The 22,087-nt window shown below is 41.5% G+C and overlaps 1 protein-coding gene across 2 annotated transcripts; it reads left to right on the forward strand.

The window, feature by feature from the left end:
- The first annotated feature begins 3,989 nt into the window (after window positions 1–3,989).
- LOC129619987 (casein kinase I) lies at window positions 3,990–8,167 on the forward strand. Of its 2 annotated transcripts, XM_055535557.1 has the most exons (2): window positions 3,990–5,455; window positions 5,492–8,167. In XM_055535557.1, the coding sequence occupies exons 1-2, from the start codon at window positions 4,486–4,488 to the stop codon at window positions 5,497–5,499; spliced, it is 978 nt and encodes a 325-aa protein (XP_055391532.1). In that variant the 5' UTR covers window positions 3,990–4,485; the 3' UTR covers window positions 5,500–8,167. The 2 variants fall into 2 exon arrangements, with proteins under 2 accessions (XP_055391532.1, XP_055391530.1); XM_055535555.1 differs by having other exon boundaries at window positions 3,990–8,167.
- The last annotated feature ends 13,920 nt before the right edge of the window (window positions 8,168–22,087 follow it).

The raw sequence follows: 22,087 nt of genomic DNA on the forward strand, positions 1-22,087 counted from the left end.
CATTCAGGGAGCTTCATTATGACCATACTTTTAACTCTTTATCAGGTAGACTACTTCTTTCTGTCTCCTTTAGTTCCTTTTCTGAATTTTGTCTTGTCCTTTCACTTGGAATATAGTTCTCTGTCTCTTTATTTTGAATAATTCTCTGTGTATGTATCATGTCATAGGCAAATAAGCTGTCTCCTGGCCTTAAAAAATTTCTTAGGGGACCCAGAAGAGCAATCCCTGCTGGTGACCTGAGCCAGGTGCTCCAGGGGTATCCCCTGTGTGGTCTACATATGCCATCCTTTGGTGGTGGTGCCAGAGCTGTTATGGGCACACTGGTGGGAGGGGTTGACAGACTGTCTTTAAAGCCCAGCAGGAACTGCTATGGGCATGCTAGTAGGCAGGGCTGGCCCTCCAGAGTGTGATTCACTTTGGGGGTGGGGAATACTTGTCAGTGCCAAGACTGTTTTCCAGATGTTGTGGGGGCAGGAGCTGATTTTAGGGTGCACCAGTCTCAGCTGAGGCCACCCACTGGGTGGGGCAGGGTGGGAGTCACATGGGGATTCAAAGCCAGATATTGTTGGGGCTCATCCTCCCACTGCAATTCCCCAGTGCTGGCTTGCCTAACATGGGATTCAAGCTCCTCACTCCTTAGGGAGGACCTCTGTGTTTTTTGTTTTCCTTCCTAATTGTGGGTCACCATATTGGGGTTGTGGGTCCTGGCTAGACCACATCTCTGCCCCTCCTACCTATCTCAATAGGTGACTTTTTCCTTTATATCCTTAGTCGTCAAAGAACTGTTCTGCTAGTATTCAGATTGTTCTTAGAGAGAGTCGTTCTGGATGTATCTGTAGTTTCTGTGTGTCCACGGGAGGAGGGGAGCTCAGAGTCTTCCTACTCTGCCATGTTGATCCTGCCTCTTGAGAGTATGTTTTAGATGCAATTTGTAATCTGTAGACCTTAAGTAAAGTAGATTATCCGCCCATAGTGTAGGTGAACCTCACGCAATCAACCTTAAGCAAAAACCGAGGTTTCTTGAAGAAGGTATTCTTCCTCGAGGTGGCAACATAAGAATCCTGCTTGAGTTGCCAGCCTGCTGCCTTGTGGAATTTAAACTCAAAATTAAAGCATTAAATTTTCCCTAAGTCTCCAACCTGCCAGCCTGCCTTACAAATTTCAGGTTGGCCAGCCCCACAATTGTGTAGGCCAATCCCTTAAAACAAATCTCTCTCTGCATTTATATGTGTGTTTGTGTGTTTGTGTGTATCCTATTCATTCTGTATCTCTAGTGGATCCCAATCCATAGACCCCTCACACTCACCTACTGCCCCAAATACCCCAATACTGATTTAAGTCACCTACTGCTATTTTGAGTCCAAGTCTAGTTGTAAGCACAGTTTTTGAAATACCCTTGCTGGGTTCTGTGTAAGTACATTCCTGACGTGCTCCCCCAAACACTTGCAAGGTCTCCGGCAGCCCTAACCAGCCTCCTGTTCTCCTGAGTGACTGGGAATGAAAGTCATTTATTATTATCTCCTGCCTCTTCATCACCATGGGATAGCCTGCCCAGGGTTTTCACTTTCTGGCTGAAATTGTTTATTTGGTTGCTGACAGCTTGTTATGTGATCCACACTGAGCAGCTGGGGCCCCAAAGGTCTGTAAGAAAAGTAAGTGAAGAGGTTAAAAGAAGGAGGCTGAGAGCTTACACAGAAACCAAGCAGAATGAGGGCCATTGCCATGAACTTCACCTGCTACCCCACTGTGTCCAGGGATAAATCTCAGGATATCTGTCATGAAGGAAAGAATGGTGGCTTTAAATGCACATTTTAACATGACTCAAAAAATGAAAGATTAAGTATTGCATCCAACTGCTAAACTGTTTTTTGCTTTTCTCTATAAAGGAAAACAAGTCTTGGGTATTTTCAAACTGATTACGAAGGTTTTTGCTCTGGATTTTATTGAAGCATATGTGTCTGGCTATTTTTCTGTGGCGAAAAGCCATGCTCATCCAAATCACAGATATCTTTCCATCACTATAATTGCTCCACAATCCACTTTAAGAAGCTCTTAACAGCTTTTCTTTCTATTTTGATGTATGGCAGAGAGTTGAGACTAGTGTTCAAGCAGGTAGCCTTCCTTACAAGCATTTCAGGGCCTGAACTGTGAAAGCAGAATATATACTGAACATCCTCTCTCCAAGACCAGTAGAGACCCTTGGCTAACCAAACTAAATGACCTTTTTATTGAGTTGTTTTTTTTTTTTTAATTTGCCTGTGCTGGAACTTAGTTGCCACCTGTAGGATCTTTAGTTGCAGCATGGGGGATCTAGTTTCCTGACCAAGGATCAAACCCAGACACCCTGCACTGGGAGCATGGAGTCTTAATTGCTGGACCATCAGGGAAGAACAGAATGCAATAACCTTTCATCTGTCCATATTCTATTGACCTCCACCATTCATTCCCTGATAGCTCAATTGGTAAAGAATCTACCTGCAATGCTGTATTCCTGAGTCAGAAAGATATGTTGGAGCAGGGATAGGCTATGCAATCCAGTATTCTTGGGCTTCCCTGGTGGCTCAGATGGTAAAGAATATGCCTGCGATGCAGGAGGCCTGGGTTTGATCCCTGGGTTGTTAAGATCTCCTGGAGAAGGGATTGGCTGCCCACTCCAGTTCTCTGTCCTGGAGAATTCCACAGACTGTATAGCCCATGGGATTGCAAAGAGTTAAACATGACTGAGCAACTTTCACTTTCATTCATTTTAAAAGGACTTTCCTGGTTGGCTCAGGAGTAAAGAAACAGCCTGCCAGTTCAGGAGACACAGGTTTGATTCTTGGGTCAGAAAGATCCCCTGGAGAAGGAAATAGTAACCGATGCCAGTATTCTTGCCTGGAAAATCCCATGGACAGAGGATCCTGGAGGGCTACAGTCCATGAGGTTGCAAAAAGTTGGACACAACTTAGCAACCGAGAAGATATGCACATGAATTCATTTAGAAGACATGTACTAAGCTTTACTGGGGCCTCCCTGGTGGCTCAGCCAGTAAAGAAATCTGCATGCAGTGTGGGAGACCTAGGTTTGATATCTGGGTTGGGAAGATCCCCTGGAGAAGGGCATAGCAATCCACTCCCCTATCTTGCCTGGAGAATTCCATGGACAGAGGAGCCTGGAGGGCTGCAGTCCATGAGGTCACAGAGAGTTGGACATGACTGAGCAACAAAGCACACAAGTCTTACTGAGTATCCAGTGCTACCTAGGTAGGAGGGACAAAGAAATCAAAAAGACATGGTTTCTGCTCCCAAATGAAGTGAACGAAAAAGGGAGGGATAATATCAAAATATGTGTGGTAGTTCCACAAACACACGTGAATTAAATAGAAAAGCAAGTGGGGATGCGGAAGTATGTGTGAAAGAGCACAGATAAAAGACCACATTACCTGGGTTGGGATTTCAAGGGCTGACTCCCTGGAGGAAGCAGCAGGAACTAACTCATACAGCATCAGTAGGAATTAACTCATTCCTGGGAGAGGAGGTAGCCCAGAAGAAGAAATTACTGGTGTAAAAGTAGCAGAGCATGAGAGAACAAGAAGCATTCTGAGAACTGCCATAAGATTAACCAGAGGAAAACAAGTGTGTGCAGGTGGCCAGATGTGAGGCAGGAAAAACGGGGATGGGGGCCTCAAAAGAGTTTAAAGGTGCATTCTAAGAGCAATATAGGGACTTCCCTTGTGGTCCAGTAGCTAAGACTCCGTGCTCCCAATGCAGGGGTTCCGAGTTCAATCCCTGGTCAGGAACCTAGATCCTGCATGCTGCAACTAAGACCCAGTGCCGCCAAATAAACAAATAAGAGCAATATGGAGATGGATTGCTGTGAAATGAGGGGGAAAAGCAGAGAGATTCTTTGAAAAGTTATTGGAATAGCCCACCTGAGGAATGATGAGAACCTGAACTAAGGAACTGGCTGGATACTCCAGCCATTAAATGACATGCCAAGGCTGTCGACCCTCCGGGGCTAGCGCTCGCGATCCCTTTCCCACAGTGCTCTGCGCTGTGAAGAAGCGGCTCCCGGGGACTGGGGGCATTTTGTGTTGGTTGGAGCCGGAGTAACAAGATGGCGGCGTCGGCGGAGTGACAGGGGTCCCTCCGGGCGGGAGCCGGCGGCAGTGGTGGCAGCGGTATCGCCGCCCTAGCTTCACCGCTCTCTTTTTCCAGCCCGCGGCGTCGCCGGGAAAGCAGGACAGCGGCGGCCGCCAGAAACAAGTGGCTCAGCCTGGTAACCGCGAGAACTCCTTCAACAATCTGCGGCCTGGCCAAAAAACCTGACAGCAGCGGTGATCAGGTTCCCCTTGGCCGATTCTGGGCCCTGTAACGCCGAAAAAGAGCCATCGTTTTCTGTTTCCTGCCGCTCTCCACAGCCTTTCCGTGGTCGAGCCCTAGAGGCCTCCATCCTCCCCTTAGAGGTGTCGGGGCTTAGCCCCAGCCTCCATCTTCGTCTCTCAGGATGGCAAGCAGCAGCGGCTCCAAGGCCGAATTCATTGTCGGAGGGAAATATAAACTGGTACGGAAGATCGGGTCTGGCTCCTTCGGGGACATTTATTTGGCGATCAACATCACCAACGGCGAGGAGGTGGCAGTGAAGCTAGAATCCCAGAAGGCCAGGCATCCCCAGTTGCTGTACGAGAGCAAACTCTATAAGATTCTTCAAGGTGGGGTTGGCATCCCCCACATACGGTGGTATGGTCAGGAAAAAGACTATAACGTGCTAGTTATGGATCTTCTTGGACCCAGCCTTGAAGACCTCTTCAATTTCTGTTCAAGAAGGTTCACAATGAAAACTGTACTTATGTTAGCTGACCAGATGATCAGTAGAATCGAATATGTGCATACAAAGAATTTTATACACAGAGACATTAAACCAGATAACTTCCTAATGGGTATTGGGCGTCACTGTAATAAGTTATTCCTTATTGATTTTGGTTTGGCCAAAAAGTACAGAGACAACAGGACAAGACAACACATACCATACAGAGAAGATAAAAATCTCACTGGCACTGCTCGGTATGCTAGCATCAATGCACATCTTGGTATTGAACAAAGTCGCCGAGATGACATGGAATCATTAGGATATGTTTTGATGTATTTTAATAGAACCAGCCTGCCATGGCAAGGACTAAAGGCTGCAACAAAAAAGCAAAAATATGAAAAAATTAGCGAAAAGAAGATGTCCACACCCGTTGAAGTTTTATGTAAGGGATTTCCTGCAGAATTTGCCATGTACTTAAACTATTGTCGTGGGCTGCGCTTTGAGGAAGCCCCGGATTACATGTACCTGAGGCAGCTATTCCGCATTCTTTTCAGGACCCTGAATCACCAATATGACTACACATTTGATTGGACAATGTTAAAGCAGAAAGCAGCACAGCAGGCAGCCTCTTCAAGTGGGCAGGGTCAGCAGGCCCAAACCCCCACAGGCAAGCAAACTGACAAAACCAAGAGTAACATGAAAGGTTTCTAAGCATGAATCAAGGAACAGAAGAAGCAGAGCAGATGATCGGAGCAGCATTTGTTTCTCCCCAAATCTAGAAATTTTAGTTCATATGTACACTAGCCAGTGGTTGTGGACAACCATTTACTTGGTGTAAAGAACTTAATTTCAGTATAAACTGGCTCTGGGCAGCATTGGTGATGGATGCTGTGTCCTGAGTTGTAGCCGCTGTAATTGTGAATATTAACTGAGATAGTGAAACATGGTGTCAGTTTTCTATTGCATTTTTTCAAGTGGAAAAGTTCACTAAATGGTTGACACACACAAATTGGTGGAGAAATTGTGCATATGCCAATTTTATGTTAAAATCTTTTATTTTGAACTATACTGCTTTGAGATCTCATTTCAGAAGAATGGCATGAACAGTCTTCAGCCACAGTTGTGATGGTTGTAAATGCTCACAATTGTGCATTCTTAGGGTTTATCCATCCCTGGGGTTTGCAAGTTGTTCACTTAAAACATTCTTAAAATGGTTGGCTTCTTGTTTGCAAGCCAGCTGATATGGTAGCAACCAAAGATTCCAGTGTTTGAGCATATGAAAGACTCTGCCTGCTTACCTGTGCTAGAAATAACAGCATCTAAAGTGAAGACTTTAAGAAAAACTTAGTGACTACTAGATTATCCTTAGGACTCTGCATTAACTCTATAATGTTCTTGGTATTAAAAAAAAAAGCGCATATTTGTCACAGAAATTTAGTTAACATCTTACAACTGAACATGTATGTATGTTGCTTAGATAAATGTAATCACTGTAAACATCTATATGATCTGGGATTTTGTTTTTATTTTGAAATGGGAGCTTTTTTGTTTACAAATTCATTAAAAACTATAAACTGTTTCTGTAAGGAAATGAGATTTTTTAAAAAACAAAAAAATGCCTTGCTGACTCACTATGAAATCAAAATCTCCCCAATTTTTTAATAGACTACTTCAAACCATTTGTTACGTAATATTCCTTTGGAAATCATTTTAGATTTACTGTCATAACTTTCTCAAACTTTTTATTTAAAAAAATTTTTTTGCCCTGAAGCGGAAAGGCATTCTTTGATTTTTCTTCTTTTTTTTAATGACCTGCAGACACAATACCTCGTGCTGCAGCAGCTGCCAGGACTTGGTATTGTAACTTCTGCAGCTTCAGACTAACCGCTGGACTGATTTTGAATAAGAATGAAAGCGTTAAAGGGTTTATCTATAAAATGAAGCTATTCTTTAAATTCCTGGTTGATGGGCAGATTGACTCCTAATCTTGGAGCGCATCACACCATGAGAGATTCTTGTGATTGGTGATCCTCCCCAGCCCCCACCCATTTCTATAAATTAGCTGCAGTTTATCTCTCTTTTTCTGACCCAAGAAAAAGAAAAGCTTTCTATGATTGATTCCTTAGTGTAGCGTGGAAGTTGCTCAGTCGTGTCCAACTCTGCAACCCCATGGACACAATCCGTGGAATTCTGCAGGCCTGAATACTGGAGTGGGGAGCCTTTCCCTTCTCCGGGGGATCTTCCCAACCCAGGGATTGAACCCAGGTCTCCCGAATTGCAGGCGGATTCTTTACCAGCTGAGCCACAAGGGAAGTTAGTGTAATTTATTCATTTATAGCATGTCAGAATAAATTTAAAAACTTTTGTCTGAAAATGCTGCCAGGCACCTATTATGTAAATGTAGGTATTTTGTAAAAAATAACCTTGAAATTGTAAATTGACATGTGTTTGGTCAGATTGTGTCAGGTTTGTTTCCTTCCTTTTTTTTTTTTTTTTAATTTGAAAACTACATTAGCAATAATTAATTCAGTGATTACCACATTCTGCCATTAAAGGATATATTAGCACCATCATACTGCAGAAATCTTAATGAATATGAACTTTGGGGTAGGCAGCTTCTTTGTTTTCTTTCTATCCACTTGTGTTGGTTAAGGTATTTGTTTCTTGACTAATAAACCCTTTGATACTTTTAGCCAGAAATCAGTCTCATAAAGCTATTTTTGAGTATAGTTTGTGTAAAATAAAAATGTTTAGCTTTGGTAATAACTTTTCCAAGCTGAACTCCCTCTAGCAAGATATTTTTCAGTGCTTTTATTTACTATGCACTTAGACTATGCACTTTTTCTGAAATATTTTTGTAACACTTAACTTTTTTGTATTTTTGCCATTTGAAAAGGTTGTGGTGTAGTTGGTCTGTAATTAAGTTGCAGATTTAAAACTGCTGTTAGCTTTGTAAATCAAAATATAGGTGTTTTTGTCCTGGTATATTGTCGTTCCATCTGCAGCTGGAGTTGGAATCTCATTGATCTTCTAGCTACCATTCATTTTCTTCACAGTTCACGAAAGAAGAATGTGAAATTCAGTGAATGCTGTTACTAATCCTGTCGGGAGATGAATCTCATTTCACCAAAATTAAATTATGTTTTTCCACTAAAATGATGATACAAGTTGAAGACACATCACTCTGAAATTGGAAGACCTCACCACTTAAGGCTCCGCAGTGGCTTACTCAGCTGAACTCTAGGTTACTACTCTTTACTTTGTTCACCCATTGGGGGGTGCAGTTTTTTTAAATGTTGGGAGATGGCCATTCTAACTACTGTTGAATGTCTCTGTTTTGGGAAGGTATAACAAGAAAATAAAAAAGAATATATATGAAGGGAAAAAAAAAAAAAATAAAAAAAAAAAAAATAAATGACATGCCAAGTGCAAGAGACAAAAACGTCAGCTGGTAGATGGATTCACCGTGTGGACTTAGAGGAGCCTGCAGAGCCATCAGACACAAGCTTGTGGCTAGAATATACATGTGGGAAATTAGTGTGTTTAAAAGGATGAGTGAGGTTAAAATCATCCAATGTGAAGAAAAAGAGGAAGAGTTACCTCATGATAGAACTTTTAGGAGTGACATTTCATAGAGGACAAAAGGTGATGAGCCTGAAAAATAGTGGATCAGCCAAGAGGAAGAAATCCAAGAGACAGCAGCATTAAAGAAGCTTTAAACTGTGGGCTGGGACTTCCCTGGTGGTCCAGTGGTTGGTGCTTCACCTTGCAAGGCAGGGGGTGATGTTAGAGCCCTTGTCGGAAAGCTAAGATCCCGCATGCCTCAGGGCCAAAAGACCAAAACATAAAACAGAAACAATATTGTAATAAGTTCAATAAAGACTTTTTAAATGGTACACATCAAAAAAACTTTAAAAAAAGAAAAAAAACTGGACCACCTACTGGAGGATCAGTGTAAAAGCTTATAGAACATGAGAAATAGAGTTACAATTGGGCTTTGTTCTTTGTCTTCCTGAGTACCATATTTTACATTGGGCATCTGTCTATGGGAGGATTAAATTTGTTACATAGGAAATACAAAGAAAGAACAAAATATTAATATAACATTGCAAATCAATTATACTCTAATAAAATTTTTTAAAAAAGAAAAAACAGACAGTTTTTAACTTCCTATGTACAAATTGGATGGGCTTCCCAGGTGGCACTAGTAGTAAAGAACCCACTTGCCAATCCAGGAGACACAAGAGACATAGGTTCCATCACTGAGTCCGGAGGATCCCCTGGAAGAGGGCATGGCAACTCGCTCCAGCATTCTTGCCTGGAGAACCCCATGGACAGAGGAGCCTGGCGAGCTACAGGGTCTGACTCACAGAGTCAGATATGACTGAAGTGACTTAGCACGCACAAACAAATTGGATAGGTAGCAAGACAATAAACCTTGCTCACCAGCATGTTGTCTTAGGGAAAAATAGACTGAAGGACTTAGAATATGGGGTTTACTAATGGGGAGAGCTGTTTCCTAGCCCTACCAACAGGCTATCTGTTTCCTAGCCCTACCAACAAGGAAAAAGAAGGAAAGATATAGTAAAGAAGAAATAAAAGAGACATCCGGCTGTGTCTGGCTTAGGGGGAGAAAAGAGAGTAGAGACCGGAAGCTATAAATCTTGTGTGTCCCCATTTCCCCCCCCTAGACTTCAGAGAGGAAGGGTGAGTGTGTTACACAAGTGAAGATAAAAATCAATGACAAATAGAGATGCAGATGTAGAGAATGGATTTGTGGACACAGTGAGGTGGGGGGCAGAGGCAAGGCAAGGGTGGGGTGAATTGGGAGAGGATCATTGAAACATATACATTGCCATATGAAAAACAGATAGCAAATAGGAAGCTGCTGTATAACACAGGGAGCTCAACCCGGTGCTCTGTGACAATCTAGAGGGGTGGGAGCGAGGTTCAAGAGGGAGGGGACATATGTATACCTGTGGCTGATTCACGTAGTTGCATAGGAGAAACCAACACTACATTGTACAGCAATTATCCTCCAGTGAAAAATAAATTTTAAGGAATCTCCATACTGTTCACTTCTCCATAGTGGCTGTATCAACTTACATTTTCACCAATAGTGCAAGAGGGTTCCCTTTTCTCCACATCCTCTCTAGCATTTATTGTTTGTAGATTTTTTGATGAAAGCTATTACATAGGGAGCTCAAGGCGGTATTCTGCGACCTGCTGGAGGGGTAAGATGGGGTGGTGTGAGAGTGGAGTCTGTCATACAGAATGAAGTAAGTCAGAAAGAGAAAAACAAATATGGTATATTAACCCATATATATGGAATCTAGGGGGTTTCCCAGGTGGCACTAGTAAAGAATCTGCCTACCAAAACAGGAGACATAAGAGACATAGGTTTGATCCCTGGGTGTGGAAGATCCCTTGAAGGAGGAATGGCAACCCACTCCAGTATTCTTGCCTGAAAAATCCCATGGTCAGAGGAGCCTGGTGGGCTGTCCATGGGGTTGCAAAGAGTCTGGCATTACAGAGCGACTGAGCACACATGAGGGTTAAGTCAGTCAGGACGTGGATAGACCCAGCAAAGACAGCAAGTCGAGTGACACAAGCTGTAGACTCTATCTATAAAAGGGCCAGCAGCACCCATTCAGCCAAGAGAAACTGACCTTGAGACCAGCAGATGACTGCAAGCATACCTCCCAGGACCAGCACAAGCCCCAACACACGGGGGTACCTCCTCAGAGAAAGCAGCAGGAGCTGGAGAAGACTGTCTGAGAGACCGAGTAAATATCATCGCAGAGACAAAACCAAATTAATGATATATTGCTTATCCATATGAATCATTCAATATGTTTTTCCGTTAGTCCATGGATAACAGCTCAGGAAAAAAGATGAGATTCATTGCAGGGAACATAAATAATTATTTTTCTTCAGATTAGAATGTAAAGCAACCTTGCTATATAGGAGGAAAATGGGAATTAACATTTTCCAGAGTAGAGTCTGTGCATGCTGCATGCTAAGTCACTTTAGTCGTGTCCAACTCTCTGTGACCCCATGGATTATAGCCCATGAGGCTCCTCTGTCCATGGGATCCTCCAGGCAAGAAAACTGGAGTGGGTTGCCATATCTTTCTCCAGGGGATCTTCCCAACCCAGGGATCGAAAGAATACTATTTCTTCAGAGTTGACAGGTATTATACAGGCACAAAAATAAATAAAAATTAAAACTGTATGATCCTTTAAACTGTACTAAAAAATAAACAAAAATTATTTAATGCAAAGCCTTCTGAGAGCATTTGCCTTGCTTACAAAACTTCTTCATCTGCAGGGGAAAATATGATACACCCCATTTCCCACTTAGCTGTCTGAGAAATTAGTTTTCACAGACCATCTCTATCTGAAAGACTTTTGGAAACACTTTTAGCTTTTAAAAATAGAGCTACCACCACATCTTAGAACTACAATTTAGACCATTGGGATAGTGAGCCCTGTAGGCCACTGCCTTCCCCTCTACTGTGGTTCATCTGTTGACAACTTAAAACATTGCTCAATGGGAAAAAAAGCAAGGTTAGCCCAGAACAAAACTCTGAAGCAGAAGAAACTAACTTTTGGTGAGCACAGAATTCCACCTTCGGAATTTCTCCACTCCGGACTTATTTCTTCTCTCTCCTTTTCTCCTAATAAAATTGTTCAGACTTTTTTGTTTATCCTAAACTACGTTGATCATTTACAGACAACAACAGTGGACCAATCACACTAGTTCACTCCTCTTTCTCACAAGTGGCAGAATGGGTAAGAGTGTGGAACCAGACTGCCTAGGTTTTGTCTGAATCCTGCCTCAACACTTTCTAACCGGATGATGATCTTTTTCTTTCTTTCTTTCTTTCTTTCGGTTGTGCCAGGTCTTAGTTGTGGCATGCAGGACCTAATTCCCTGACTTTAGAGATCAAACCCTGGCCCCCTGCATTGGCAGCCCGGGGTCTTAACTACTGAACTGCCAGGGAAGTCCCCTGTATGATGATCTTAGGAAAGTTATTAATACTTTAACTCCCTGAAATCAGGGTCATTATCTGCAAAGTAGATTGAATAAAAGTACCTGCCTATTGTACTGAAAGTAGTTATTTTATATATATATATATATATATATATATATATATATATATATATAATGTACTAATAGTTTAGGATATAGTAAATCAGACTTCCCAGGTGGTGCTAGTGGTGAAGAATGCACCTGCCAATGCAAGAAACATAAGAGACTCAGGTTTGATCCCTGAGTTTGAAAGATCCTCCGGAGGAGGGCATGGCAACCCACTCCTGTACTCTTGCCTGGAGAATCCCCATGGACAGAGGAACCTGGCAGGCTACAGTCCCTGGGGTCACAAAGAGTCAGACACGACTAAAGTGGCTTAGCATGCAAACACACACTGCATAGTTATTTTTCAGCTTGGCAAAGTATTAGCATAGAAATAAAAATGGGATGAACTTACAATGACAAAGAAAAGAAGAGTCATCAAAAAGATGATTTCAACAAATGTATATAAGACACAAAGCAAATAAAGAAAAACTACAGAGAAAGCAGGGGAGAGGAACCCACAATCCAGCATCATGATTGGTGAACCTTTTCTGTAAAGGCCAGATAGTAAGTATTTTAGATTTTGTGAGCCAAGAAACAACACTGAAGATGCTATATAATCTCCTTTGCAAATACTCAATTCTCTTTCTGCAGCCATAGGCAACTCATGTGTGTGACTAGGTTCCAATCAAATTTTATTTACAGACACTGAAACTTTAATTTGGTATGATTTTCACATTTCATAAAATATTATCTTATTTTGTTGTGGTAAGAATACTTAACATACAATCAACCCGCCACAAATTTTTAAATGTACAATCAGTTCGGTTCAGTCGCTCAGTTGTGTCCGACTCTTTGTGACCCCATGAATCGCAGCATGCCAGGCCTCCCTGTCCATCACCAACTCCCGGAGTTCACCCAAACTCATGTCCATTGAGTCAGTGATGCCATCCAGCCATCTCATCCTCTGTCATCCCCTTCTCTTCCTGCCCCCAATCCCTCCCAGCGTCAGAGTCTTTTCCAATGAGTCAACTCTTCTCATGAGGTGGCCAAAGTACTGGAGTTTCAGCTTTAGCATCATTCCCTCCTAAGAAATCCCAGGGCTGATCTCCTTCAGAATGGACTGATTGGATCTCCTTGCAGTCCAAGGGACTCTCAAGAGTCTTCTCCAACACCACACTTCAAAAGCATCAATTCTTCGGCACTCAGCCTTCTTCACAGTCCAACTCTCACATCCATACATGACCACAGGAAAAACCTTAGCCTTGACTAGACGGACCTTTGTTGGCAAAGTAATGTCTCTGCTTTTCAATATGCTATCTAGGTTGGTCACAACTTTCCTTTCAAGGAGTAAGCATCTTTTAATTTCATGGCTGCAGTCACCATCTGCAGTGATCTTGGAGCCCAAAAAAATAAAGTCTGACACTGTTTCCACTGTTTCCCCATCTATTTCCCATGAAGTGATGGGACCAGAGGCCATGATCTTCGTTTTCTGAATGTTGAGCTTTAAGCCAACTTTTTCACTCTCCTCTTTCACTTTCATCAAGAGGCTTTTGAGTTCCTCTTCACTTTCTGCCATAAGGGTGGTGTCATCTGCACATCTGAGGTTATTGATATTTCTCCCAGCAATCTTGATTCCAGCTTGTGTTTCTTCCAGTCCAGCATTTCTCATGATGTACTCTGCATATAAGTTAAATAAGCAGGGTGACAATATACAGCCTTGATGTATTCCTTTTCCTATTTGCAACCAGTCTGTTGTTCCATGTCCAGTTCTAACTGTTGCACCCTGATCTGCATACAGGTTTCTCAAGAGGCAGGTCAGGTGGTCTGGTAGTCCCATCTCTTTCAGAATTTTCCACAGTGTATTGTGATCCACACAGTCCAAGGCTTTGGCATAGTTAATAAAGCAGAAATAGATGTTTTTCTGGAACTCTCTTGCTTTTTCCATGATCCAGTGGATGTTGGCAATTTGATCTCTGGTTCCTCTGCGTTTTCTAAAACCAGCTTGAACATCAGGAAGTTCACGGTTCACGTATTGCTGAAGCCTGGCTTGGAGAATTTTGAGCATTACTTTACTAGTGTGTGAGATGAGTGCAATTGTGTGGTAGTTTGACCATTCTTTGGCATTAACTTTCTTTAGGATTGGAAAGAAAACTGACCTTTTCCAGTCCTGTGGCCACTGCTGAGTTTTCCAAATTTGCTGGCATATTGAGTGCAGCACTTTCACAGCATCATCTTTCAGGATTTGACTAAACTTATTGTGGTAATCATTTCACAATAGATGTAAGTCAAGTCACCAGCTTTTTATCCTGTAGAGATGTTTATTAAGTATAAGTGACAAACATTCACCTAAGAATTGCCTTCTGTAGCAGAACTTTTGTTTAATTTAGCCTGGCACTCTCTCTCTCTCACTGAGACAGTGAGGGTAGTTCAGGAGGAGAAAAGACAGCTGCCAGAGATTTTTTCTGAAATCCTTATCTCTAGCCATTACTTCTCTGCTAGACCCAGTTCTACCTTTCTCATGACTGCTGGGCACTTCTACCCAGAAGTCTCACTCACACCTTGACTCCATATGACTAAAACTACAACTTCTTTCCCAACCATTCATTCCACTGACCTCAAACATCCACTCAAAATCCCATCAAGCATTTCATTCAATTTGCTACTGTATTTCTTACGTTGGTAACAAACTGATGGAAAAAGCTAGACTCTTCCAAACAAAAAGAAGCGCCTTCGTGTTAAGCCAGCTCTGTGGAAAATCATTTTCCATCTCCAGGTGAGATCATGAGCAGGTTTCTTGATTTTACAACCTCTTGGTATCGAAAAGTCATCTGAGGACTCCAAGAAGATGGCAGGAGTGAGAAGCACCAGGAATCTGTCTCCCTATCTAGAGGATAATTGCACTGGAAGCATCTGATATAGCTATTTTAGAACTTTGGAGTCTATTGAAGACTTAAAGCTTCCAGGCAAAGGCTTAGACAGTACATTGAGGTCAATTCCAGGTCTTAAAACAGAAACAGCTACCCAGCCCCATGGCAGGCAGCTGTCTTCCTTGAACAACTTACAGACAGCTTGTGGGAGTCAGAGTGCACAAAAAGGACCCTGTCCTCCAAATATTTAAGGATCTATTCTCTGATCACTGATTTCTATCTCAGATTATAAAGCTGTAGATGAAGAGGTAGGCAGTCATTGTTGTTGAAACTCCATCCATTATTTCAAGATCGTCCAGCTGAACCGACTTCCAAGGGATTTAAAGGGCCAGCATCCTTTTTTCCCTTCATTTCCAACACATTTCCCACCCCCCCCCCACCCCCCCACCCCACAACGCTTTTTGGAACCAGATACTAAAGACTAGGACATTCAAAACAACTGCATATATGCAGAAAGTTAGCAGATAACCATGCATGTCCAGGGAAAGACTCAGAAACTATCTGAGACGACCGTAAGTTTATACCTCAGACTGATCCTTGGCATATAGACAACCTACAAGAGACAAACAAACAACAACAACAAGCCCCCCCCCAAAAAAAAAAAAAAAAAACAGCAAACCCTTGAGAATGGGGGAAATCTGCTTTCCAGTGTTACTACATTATTAAATTAAAATGTCCAGCTTTCAACTACCACAAAAAAAGAAAAAAAATCATAAGCCAAACAAAGACACAGAAAACTATGGCCCACTCAAATAAATCAACAGAAATTGTCCCTGAAAAAGACCTACTGGCAGATTCAATATATAAAGGCAAAAAAAACATTGTCTTAAAGAAGATCAAAGAACTAAAGAAAAGGTGGGGGAAAAAATTCAAGAAAACAAAATATGAGGGGGGTGGTCCTAAGATGGCGGAGGAATAGGATGGGGAGACCACTTTCTCCTCCACAAATTCATCAAAAGAACATTTAAACGCTGAGTAAATTCCACAAAACAACTTCTGAATGCTGGCAGAGGACATCAGGCACCCAGAAAAGCAGCCCATTGTCTTCGAAGGGAGGTAGGAAAAATATAAAAGACAAAAACAGAGACAAAAGAGGGAGGGACGGAGCTCCGTCCTGGGAAGGGAGTCTTAAAAAGGGAGAAGTTTCCAAACACCGGGAAACACTCTCACTGTCAAGTCTGTGGCGAGCCTTGGAAGCACAGAGGGCAACATCATAGGGCGGAAAAATAAGGAAATAATTAAAACCCACAGATTATGAGCCCAACAGTAACTCCTCCAGCGGAGAAGCAGCACAGACACCTGCACCCACCACTAGCAAGCAGGGGCTGGGCAGGGAGGCGCGGGCTGCATTGCTTAGAGTAAGGATCAGGCCTGAATGCCCCGAGAGTAATCAGAGTGAACTAATTTGGGCTAGCAAACCAGACTGTGGGATAGCTACCACGCAAAAAGCCCTAAGACACCACCAGGCCCACGCTCGGAACAAAGGGCTGAAAAGAACTAGCCGGCTGCAGACCATCCCCCTCTGGTGACAGGCAGCCAGAGCCGGAAGAGGGCAATAACAGCCCCAGAGAGACATTATCTACCAAACTGCAAGCAGGCTTCTTTGCTAACTAAGACTTCTTGGGGTTCTGGACAATCATCATCCTCCTCAGAAGGTGCACCGGTTGTACACCAAGAAAACCGAGCAGCAGGGATGGGAGAGGTGATAAGTCTCAGTGACCACACTCACCAAACACCTCATCACCCGAGCTGCTCAGAGCTGGGAAGGGCACAAAACGCAGGCCCAACCGAGTCTGCGCCTCTGAGGACTACCCGAGTGCCTGAACCTGAGAGGCTTAGACCTGGGAGGTGCATGCAGCCCAGGGCCAGCCTCAGATGGTTACCGGCAGAGCAACCTAGAGCCTGAGCTGTGTGGGCAGGGAGGGTGTACACACCATGAGCGGGGGCAGGCCCAGTGTGGCTGAGACACTGTGAGCACACGCCACTGTTATTTGTTTGCAGTGTCCCTCCCTCCCCACAGCACGACTGAACAACTGAGCCTAAAAAAAAAAAAAAAGGGTCCACCACCCCCCCCCCTCCTTGTGTCAGGGTAGAAACCAGACACTGAAGAGACCAGCAAACAGAAGAAGCTAACACTGAGGTGACTTGGAAGTGACAGGTGCAATAGATTAAAACCCTGTAGTTAGTACCGACTACATAGGAAGGGGCCTATAGATCTTGAGAAATATAAGCCAGACCAAGGAACTATCCGAAAATGAACTGACCCCACACTGCCCACAACACCACCAGAGAAAATCCTAGTTATATTTTTACTATTTTTATGATCATTCTTTTCTTCTTTTTCTTTTTTTTAACTTTTTAAAAAATTTAAGTCCTCTCTTACTCCTTTAATTTTCATTTTTATAACCTACTATTACTTTTCAAAAAAAAGACTATTTTTTAAAGCAAACTTCATATATATATATTTAAAATAATTTTTGTGACTTTTTTTTTCTTCTTCTTTTTTTAATATTGTATTTTTGAAAATCCAACCTCTACTCTAAAATTTTAATCTTTGCTTTTTGGTATTGTTATCAATTTTGTACCTTTAAGAACCCAATCTTCAGTACCCATTTTCACTTGGGAACGAGATTACTGGCTTGATTGCTCTCTCCCCCTTTGGCCTCTCCTTTTTCTCCACCAGGTCGCCTCTGTCTCCTCCCTCCCCCTTCTCTTCTCTACCCAACTCTCTGAATCTCTGTGTGTTCCAGACGGTGGAGACCACTTAGGGAACTGATTACTGGCTGGATCTGTCTCTCTCCTTTTCATTCCCCCCTTTTATCCTCCTGGCCACCTCTGTCTCCTTCCTCCCTTTTCTTTTCTCCATATAACTCCATGAACATCTCTGAGCAGTCCAGACTGTGGAGCGCACATAGGGAAGTGATTACTAGCTAGCTTGCTGTCTCCTCTATTGATTCCACCTCATCTCATTTGGGTCACCTCTAACTCTCTCCTCCCTCTTCTCTTCTCCATGTAACTCTGTGAACCTCTCTGGGTGTCCTTTACTATGGAGAAACTTTTCATCTTTAACCTAGATGTTTTATCAATGGTGCTATATAGAAGGAGAAGTCTTGAGACTACTGTAAAAATAAGACTGAAAACCAGAAGCAGGACACTTAAGTCCAAATCCTGAGAACATCAGAGAACTCCTGACTCCAGGGAACATTAATTGACAGGAGCTCATCAAAAGCCTCCATACCTACACTGAAACCAAGCACCACCCAAGGGCCAACAAGTTCCAGAGCAAGACATACCACACAAATTCTCCAGCAACACAGGAACACAGCCCTAAGCTTCAATATACAGGCTGCCCAAAGTTACTCCGAAACCATTGACATCTCAGAACTCGTTACTAGACACTTCATTGCACTCCAGAGAGAAGAAATCCAGCTCCACGCACCAGAACACCGACACAAGCTTCCCTAACCAAGAAACCTTGACAAGCCACTGATACAACTCCACCCACAGCGAGGAAACTCCATAATAAAGGGAACTCCACAAACTGCCAGAATACAGAAAGGACACCCCAAAAACAACAATATAAACAAGATGAAGAGACAGAGGAATACCCAGCAGGTAAAGGAACAGGATAAATGCCCACCAAACCCAACAAAAGAGAAAGAGATAGGGAATCTACCTGATAAAGAATTCCGAATAATGATAGTGAAAATGATCCAAAATCTTGAAATAAAAATTGAATCACAGATAAAGAGCCTGGAGACAAGGATTGAGAAAATGCAAGAAAGGTTTAACAAGGACCTAGAAGAAATAAAAAAGAGTCAATATATAATGAATAATGCAATAAATGAGATTAAAAACACTCTGGAGGCAACAAATAGTAGAATAACGGAGGAAGAAGATAGGATTAGTGAAGTAGAAGATAGAATGGTAGAAATAAATGAATCAGAGAGGAAAAAAGAAAAACAAATTAAAAGAAATGAGGACAATCTCAGAGACCTCCAGGATAATATTAAACGCTACAACATTCAAATTATAGGAGTCCCAAAAGAAGAGGACAAGAAGAAAGACCATGAGAAAATACTTGAGGAGATAATAGCTGAAAACTTCCCTAAAATGGGGAAGGAAATAATCACCCAAGTCCAAGAAACCCAGAGAGTCCCAAACAGGATAAACCCAAGGCGAAACACCCCAAGACACATATTAATCAAATTAACAAAGATCAAACACAAAGAACAAATAGTAAAAGCAGCAAGGGAAAAACAACAAATAACACACAAGGGAATTCTCATAAGGATAACAGCTGATCTTTCAATAGAAACTCTTCAGGCCAGGAGGGAATGGCAAGACATACTTAAAGTGATGAAAGAAAATAACCTACAGCCCAGATTATTGTACCCAGCCAGGATCTCCTTCAAATATGAAGGAGAAATCAAAAGCTTTACAGACAAGCAAAAGCTGAGAGAATTCTGCACCACCAAACCAGCTCTCCAACAAATACTAAAGGATATTCTCTAGACAGGAAACACAAAAATGGTATATAAACTCAAACCCAAAACAATAAAGTAAATGGCAACGGGATCATACTTATCAATAATTACCTTAAACGTAAATGGGTTGAATGCCCCAACCAAAAGACAAAGACTGGCTGAATGGATAAAAAAAAAAAGACCCCTATATATGTTGTCTACAAGAGACCCACCTCAAAACAGGGGACACATACAGACTGAAAGTGAAGGGCTGGAAAAAGATATTCCACGCAAATAGAGACCAAAAGAAAGCAAGAGTAGCAATACTCATATCAAATAAAATAGACTTTAAAACAAAGGCTGTGAAAAGAGACAAAGAAGGACACTACATAATGATCAAAGGATCAATCCAAGAAAAAGATAAAACAATTATAAATATATATGCACCCAACATAGGAGCACCGCAATATGTAAGACAAATGCTAACAAGTATGAAAGGGGAAATTAACAATAATACAATAATCGTGGCAGACTTTAAACCCCACTCACACCTATGGATAGATCAACTAAACAGAAAATTAACAAAGAAATACAAACTTTAAAAGATACAATAGACCAGTTAGACCTAATTGATATCTATAGGACATTTCATCCCAAAACAATGAATTTCACATTTTCTCAAGCACACACAGAAACTTCTTCAGGATAGATCACATCCTGGGCCATAAATCTAGCCTCGGTAAATTCAAAAGAATGAAATCATTCCAGGCATCTTTTCTGATCACAATGCAGTAAGATTAGTTTTCAATTACAGGAGAAAAAATATTAAAAATTCCAACATATGGAGGCTGAACAACACACTGCTGAATAACCAACAAATCACAGAAGAAATCAAAAAAGAAATCAAAATATGCATAGAAATGAATGAAAATGAAAACACAACAACCCAAAACCTATGGGACACTGTAAAAGCAGTGCTAAGGGGAAAGTTCATAGCAATACAGGCATATCTCAAGAAACAAGAAAAAAGTCAAATAAACAATCTAACTCTACACCTAAAGCAACTAGAAAAGGAAGAAATGAAGAACCCCAGGGTGAGTAGGAGGAAAGAAATCTTAAAAATTAGGGCAGAAATAAATGCAGAAGAAACAAAAGAGACCATGGCAAAAATCAACAAAGCCAAAAGCTGGTTCTTTGAGGATAAATAAAACTGACAAACCGTTAGCCAGACTCATCAAGAAACAAAGGGAGAAAAATCAAATCAATAAAATTAGAAATGAAAATAGAGAGATCACAACAGACAACACAGAAATACAAAGGATCATAAGAGAGTACTATCAACAATTATATGCCAATAAAATGGACAACGTGGAAGAAATGGACAAATTCTTAAAAAGTACAACTTTCCAAAACTGAACCAGGAAGAAATAGAAAGTCTTAACAGACCCATCACAAGTATGGAAATTTAAACTGTAATCATAAATTTTCCAGCAAACAAAAGCTCAGGTCCAGACACCTTCACAGCTGAGTTCTACCAAGAATTTAGAGAAGAGCTAACACCTATCCTACTCAAACTCTTCCAGAAAATTGCAGAAGAAGGTAAACTTCCAAACTCATGCTATGAGGCCACCATCACCCTAATACCAAAACCTGACAAAGATCCCACAAAAAAAGAAAACTACAGGCCAATATCACTGATGAACATAGATGCAAAAATCCTTAACAAAATTCTAGCAATCAGAATCCAACAACACATTAAAAAGATCATACACCATGACCAAGTGGGCTTTATCCCAGGGATGCAAGGATTCTTCAATATCCACAAATCAATGTAATACACCACATCAACAAATTGAAAAATAAAAGTCATATGATTATCTCAATAGATGCAGAGAAAGCCTTTGACAAAATTCAACATCCGTTTATGATAAAAAAAAACCTTCCAGAAAGCAGGCATAGAAGGAACATACCTCAACAGAATAAAAGCCATATATGATAAACCCACAGCAAACATTATCCTCAATGGTGAAAAATTGAAAGCATTTCCTCTAAAGTCAGGAACAAGACAAGGGTGGCCACTTTCACCACTACTATTCAGCATAGTTTTGGAAGTTTTAGCCACAGCAATCAGAGCAGACAAAGAAATAAAAGGAATCCAAATTGGAAAAGAAGAAGTAAAACTCTCACTGTTTGCAGATGACATGATCCTCTACATAGAAAACCCTAAAGACTCCACCAGAAAATTACTAGAGCTAATCAATGAATATAGTAAAGTTGCAGGATATAAAATCAACACACAGAAATCCCTTGCATTCCTATACACTAATAATGACAAAATAGAAAGAGAAATTAAGGAAACAATCCCATTTACCATTGCAAAGAAAAGAATAAAATACTTAGGAATATATCTACCTAAAGAAACTAAAGACCTATATATAGAAAACTATAAAACACTGGTGAAAGAAATCAAAGAGGACTCAAATAGATGGAGGAATATACCATTTCATGAATCAGAAGAATCAATATAGTGAAAATGAGTATACTACCCAAAGCAATCTATAGATTCAATGCAATCCCTATCAAGCTACCAACGGTATTCTTCACAGAGCTAGAACAAATAATTTCACAATTTGTATGGAAATACAAAAAACCTTGAATAGCCAAAGCAATCTTGAGAAAGAAGAATGGAACTGGAGGAATCAACCTGCCTGAATTCAGGCTCTACTACAAAGCCACAGTCATCGAGACAGTATGGTCCTGGCACAAAGACAGAAATATAGATCAATGGAACAAAATAGAAAGCCCAGAGATAAATCCACGCACCTA

Source organism: Bubalus kerabau, chromosome 9 (assembly GCF_029407905.1).
Source record: "Bubalus kerabau isolate K-KA32 ecotype Philippines breed swamp buffalo chromosome 9, PCC_UOA_SB_1v2, whole genome shotgun sequence".
Classification (NCBI taxonomy): Eukaryota; Metazoa; Chordata; class Mammalia; order Artiodactyla; family Bovidae; genus Bubalus; species Bubalus kerabau.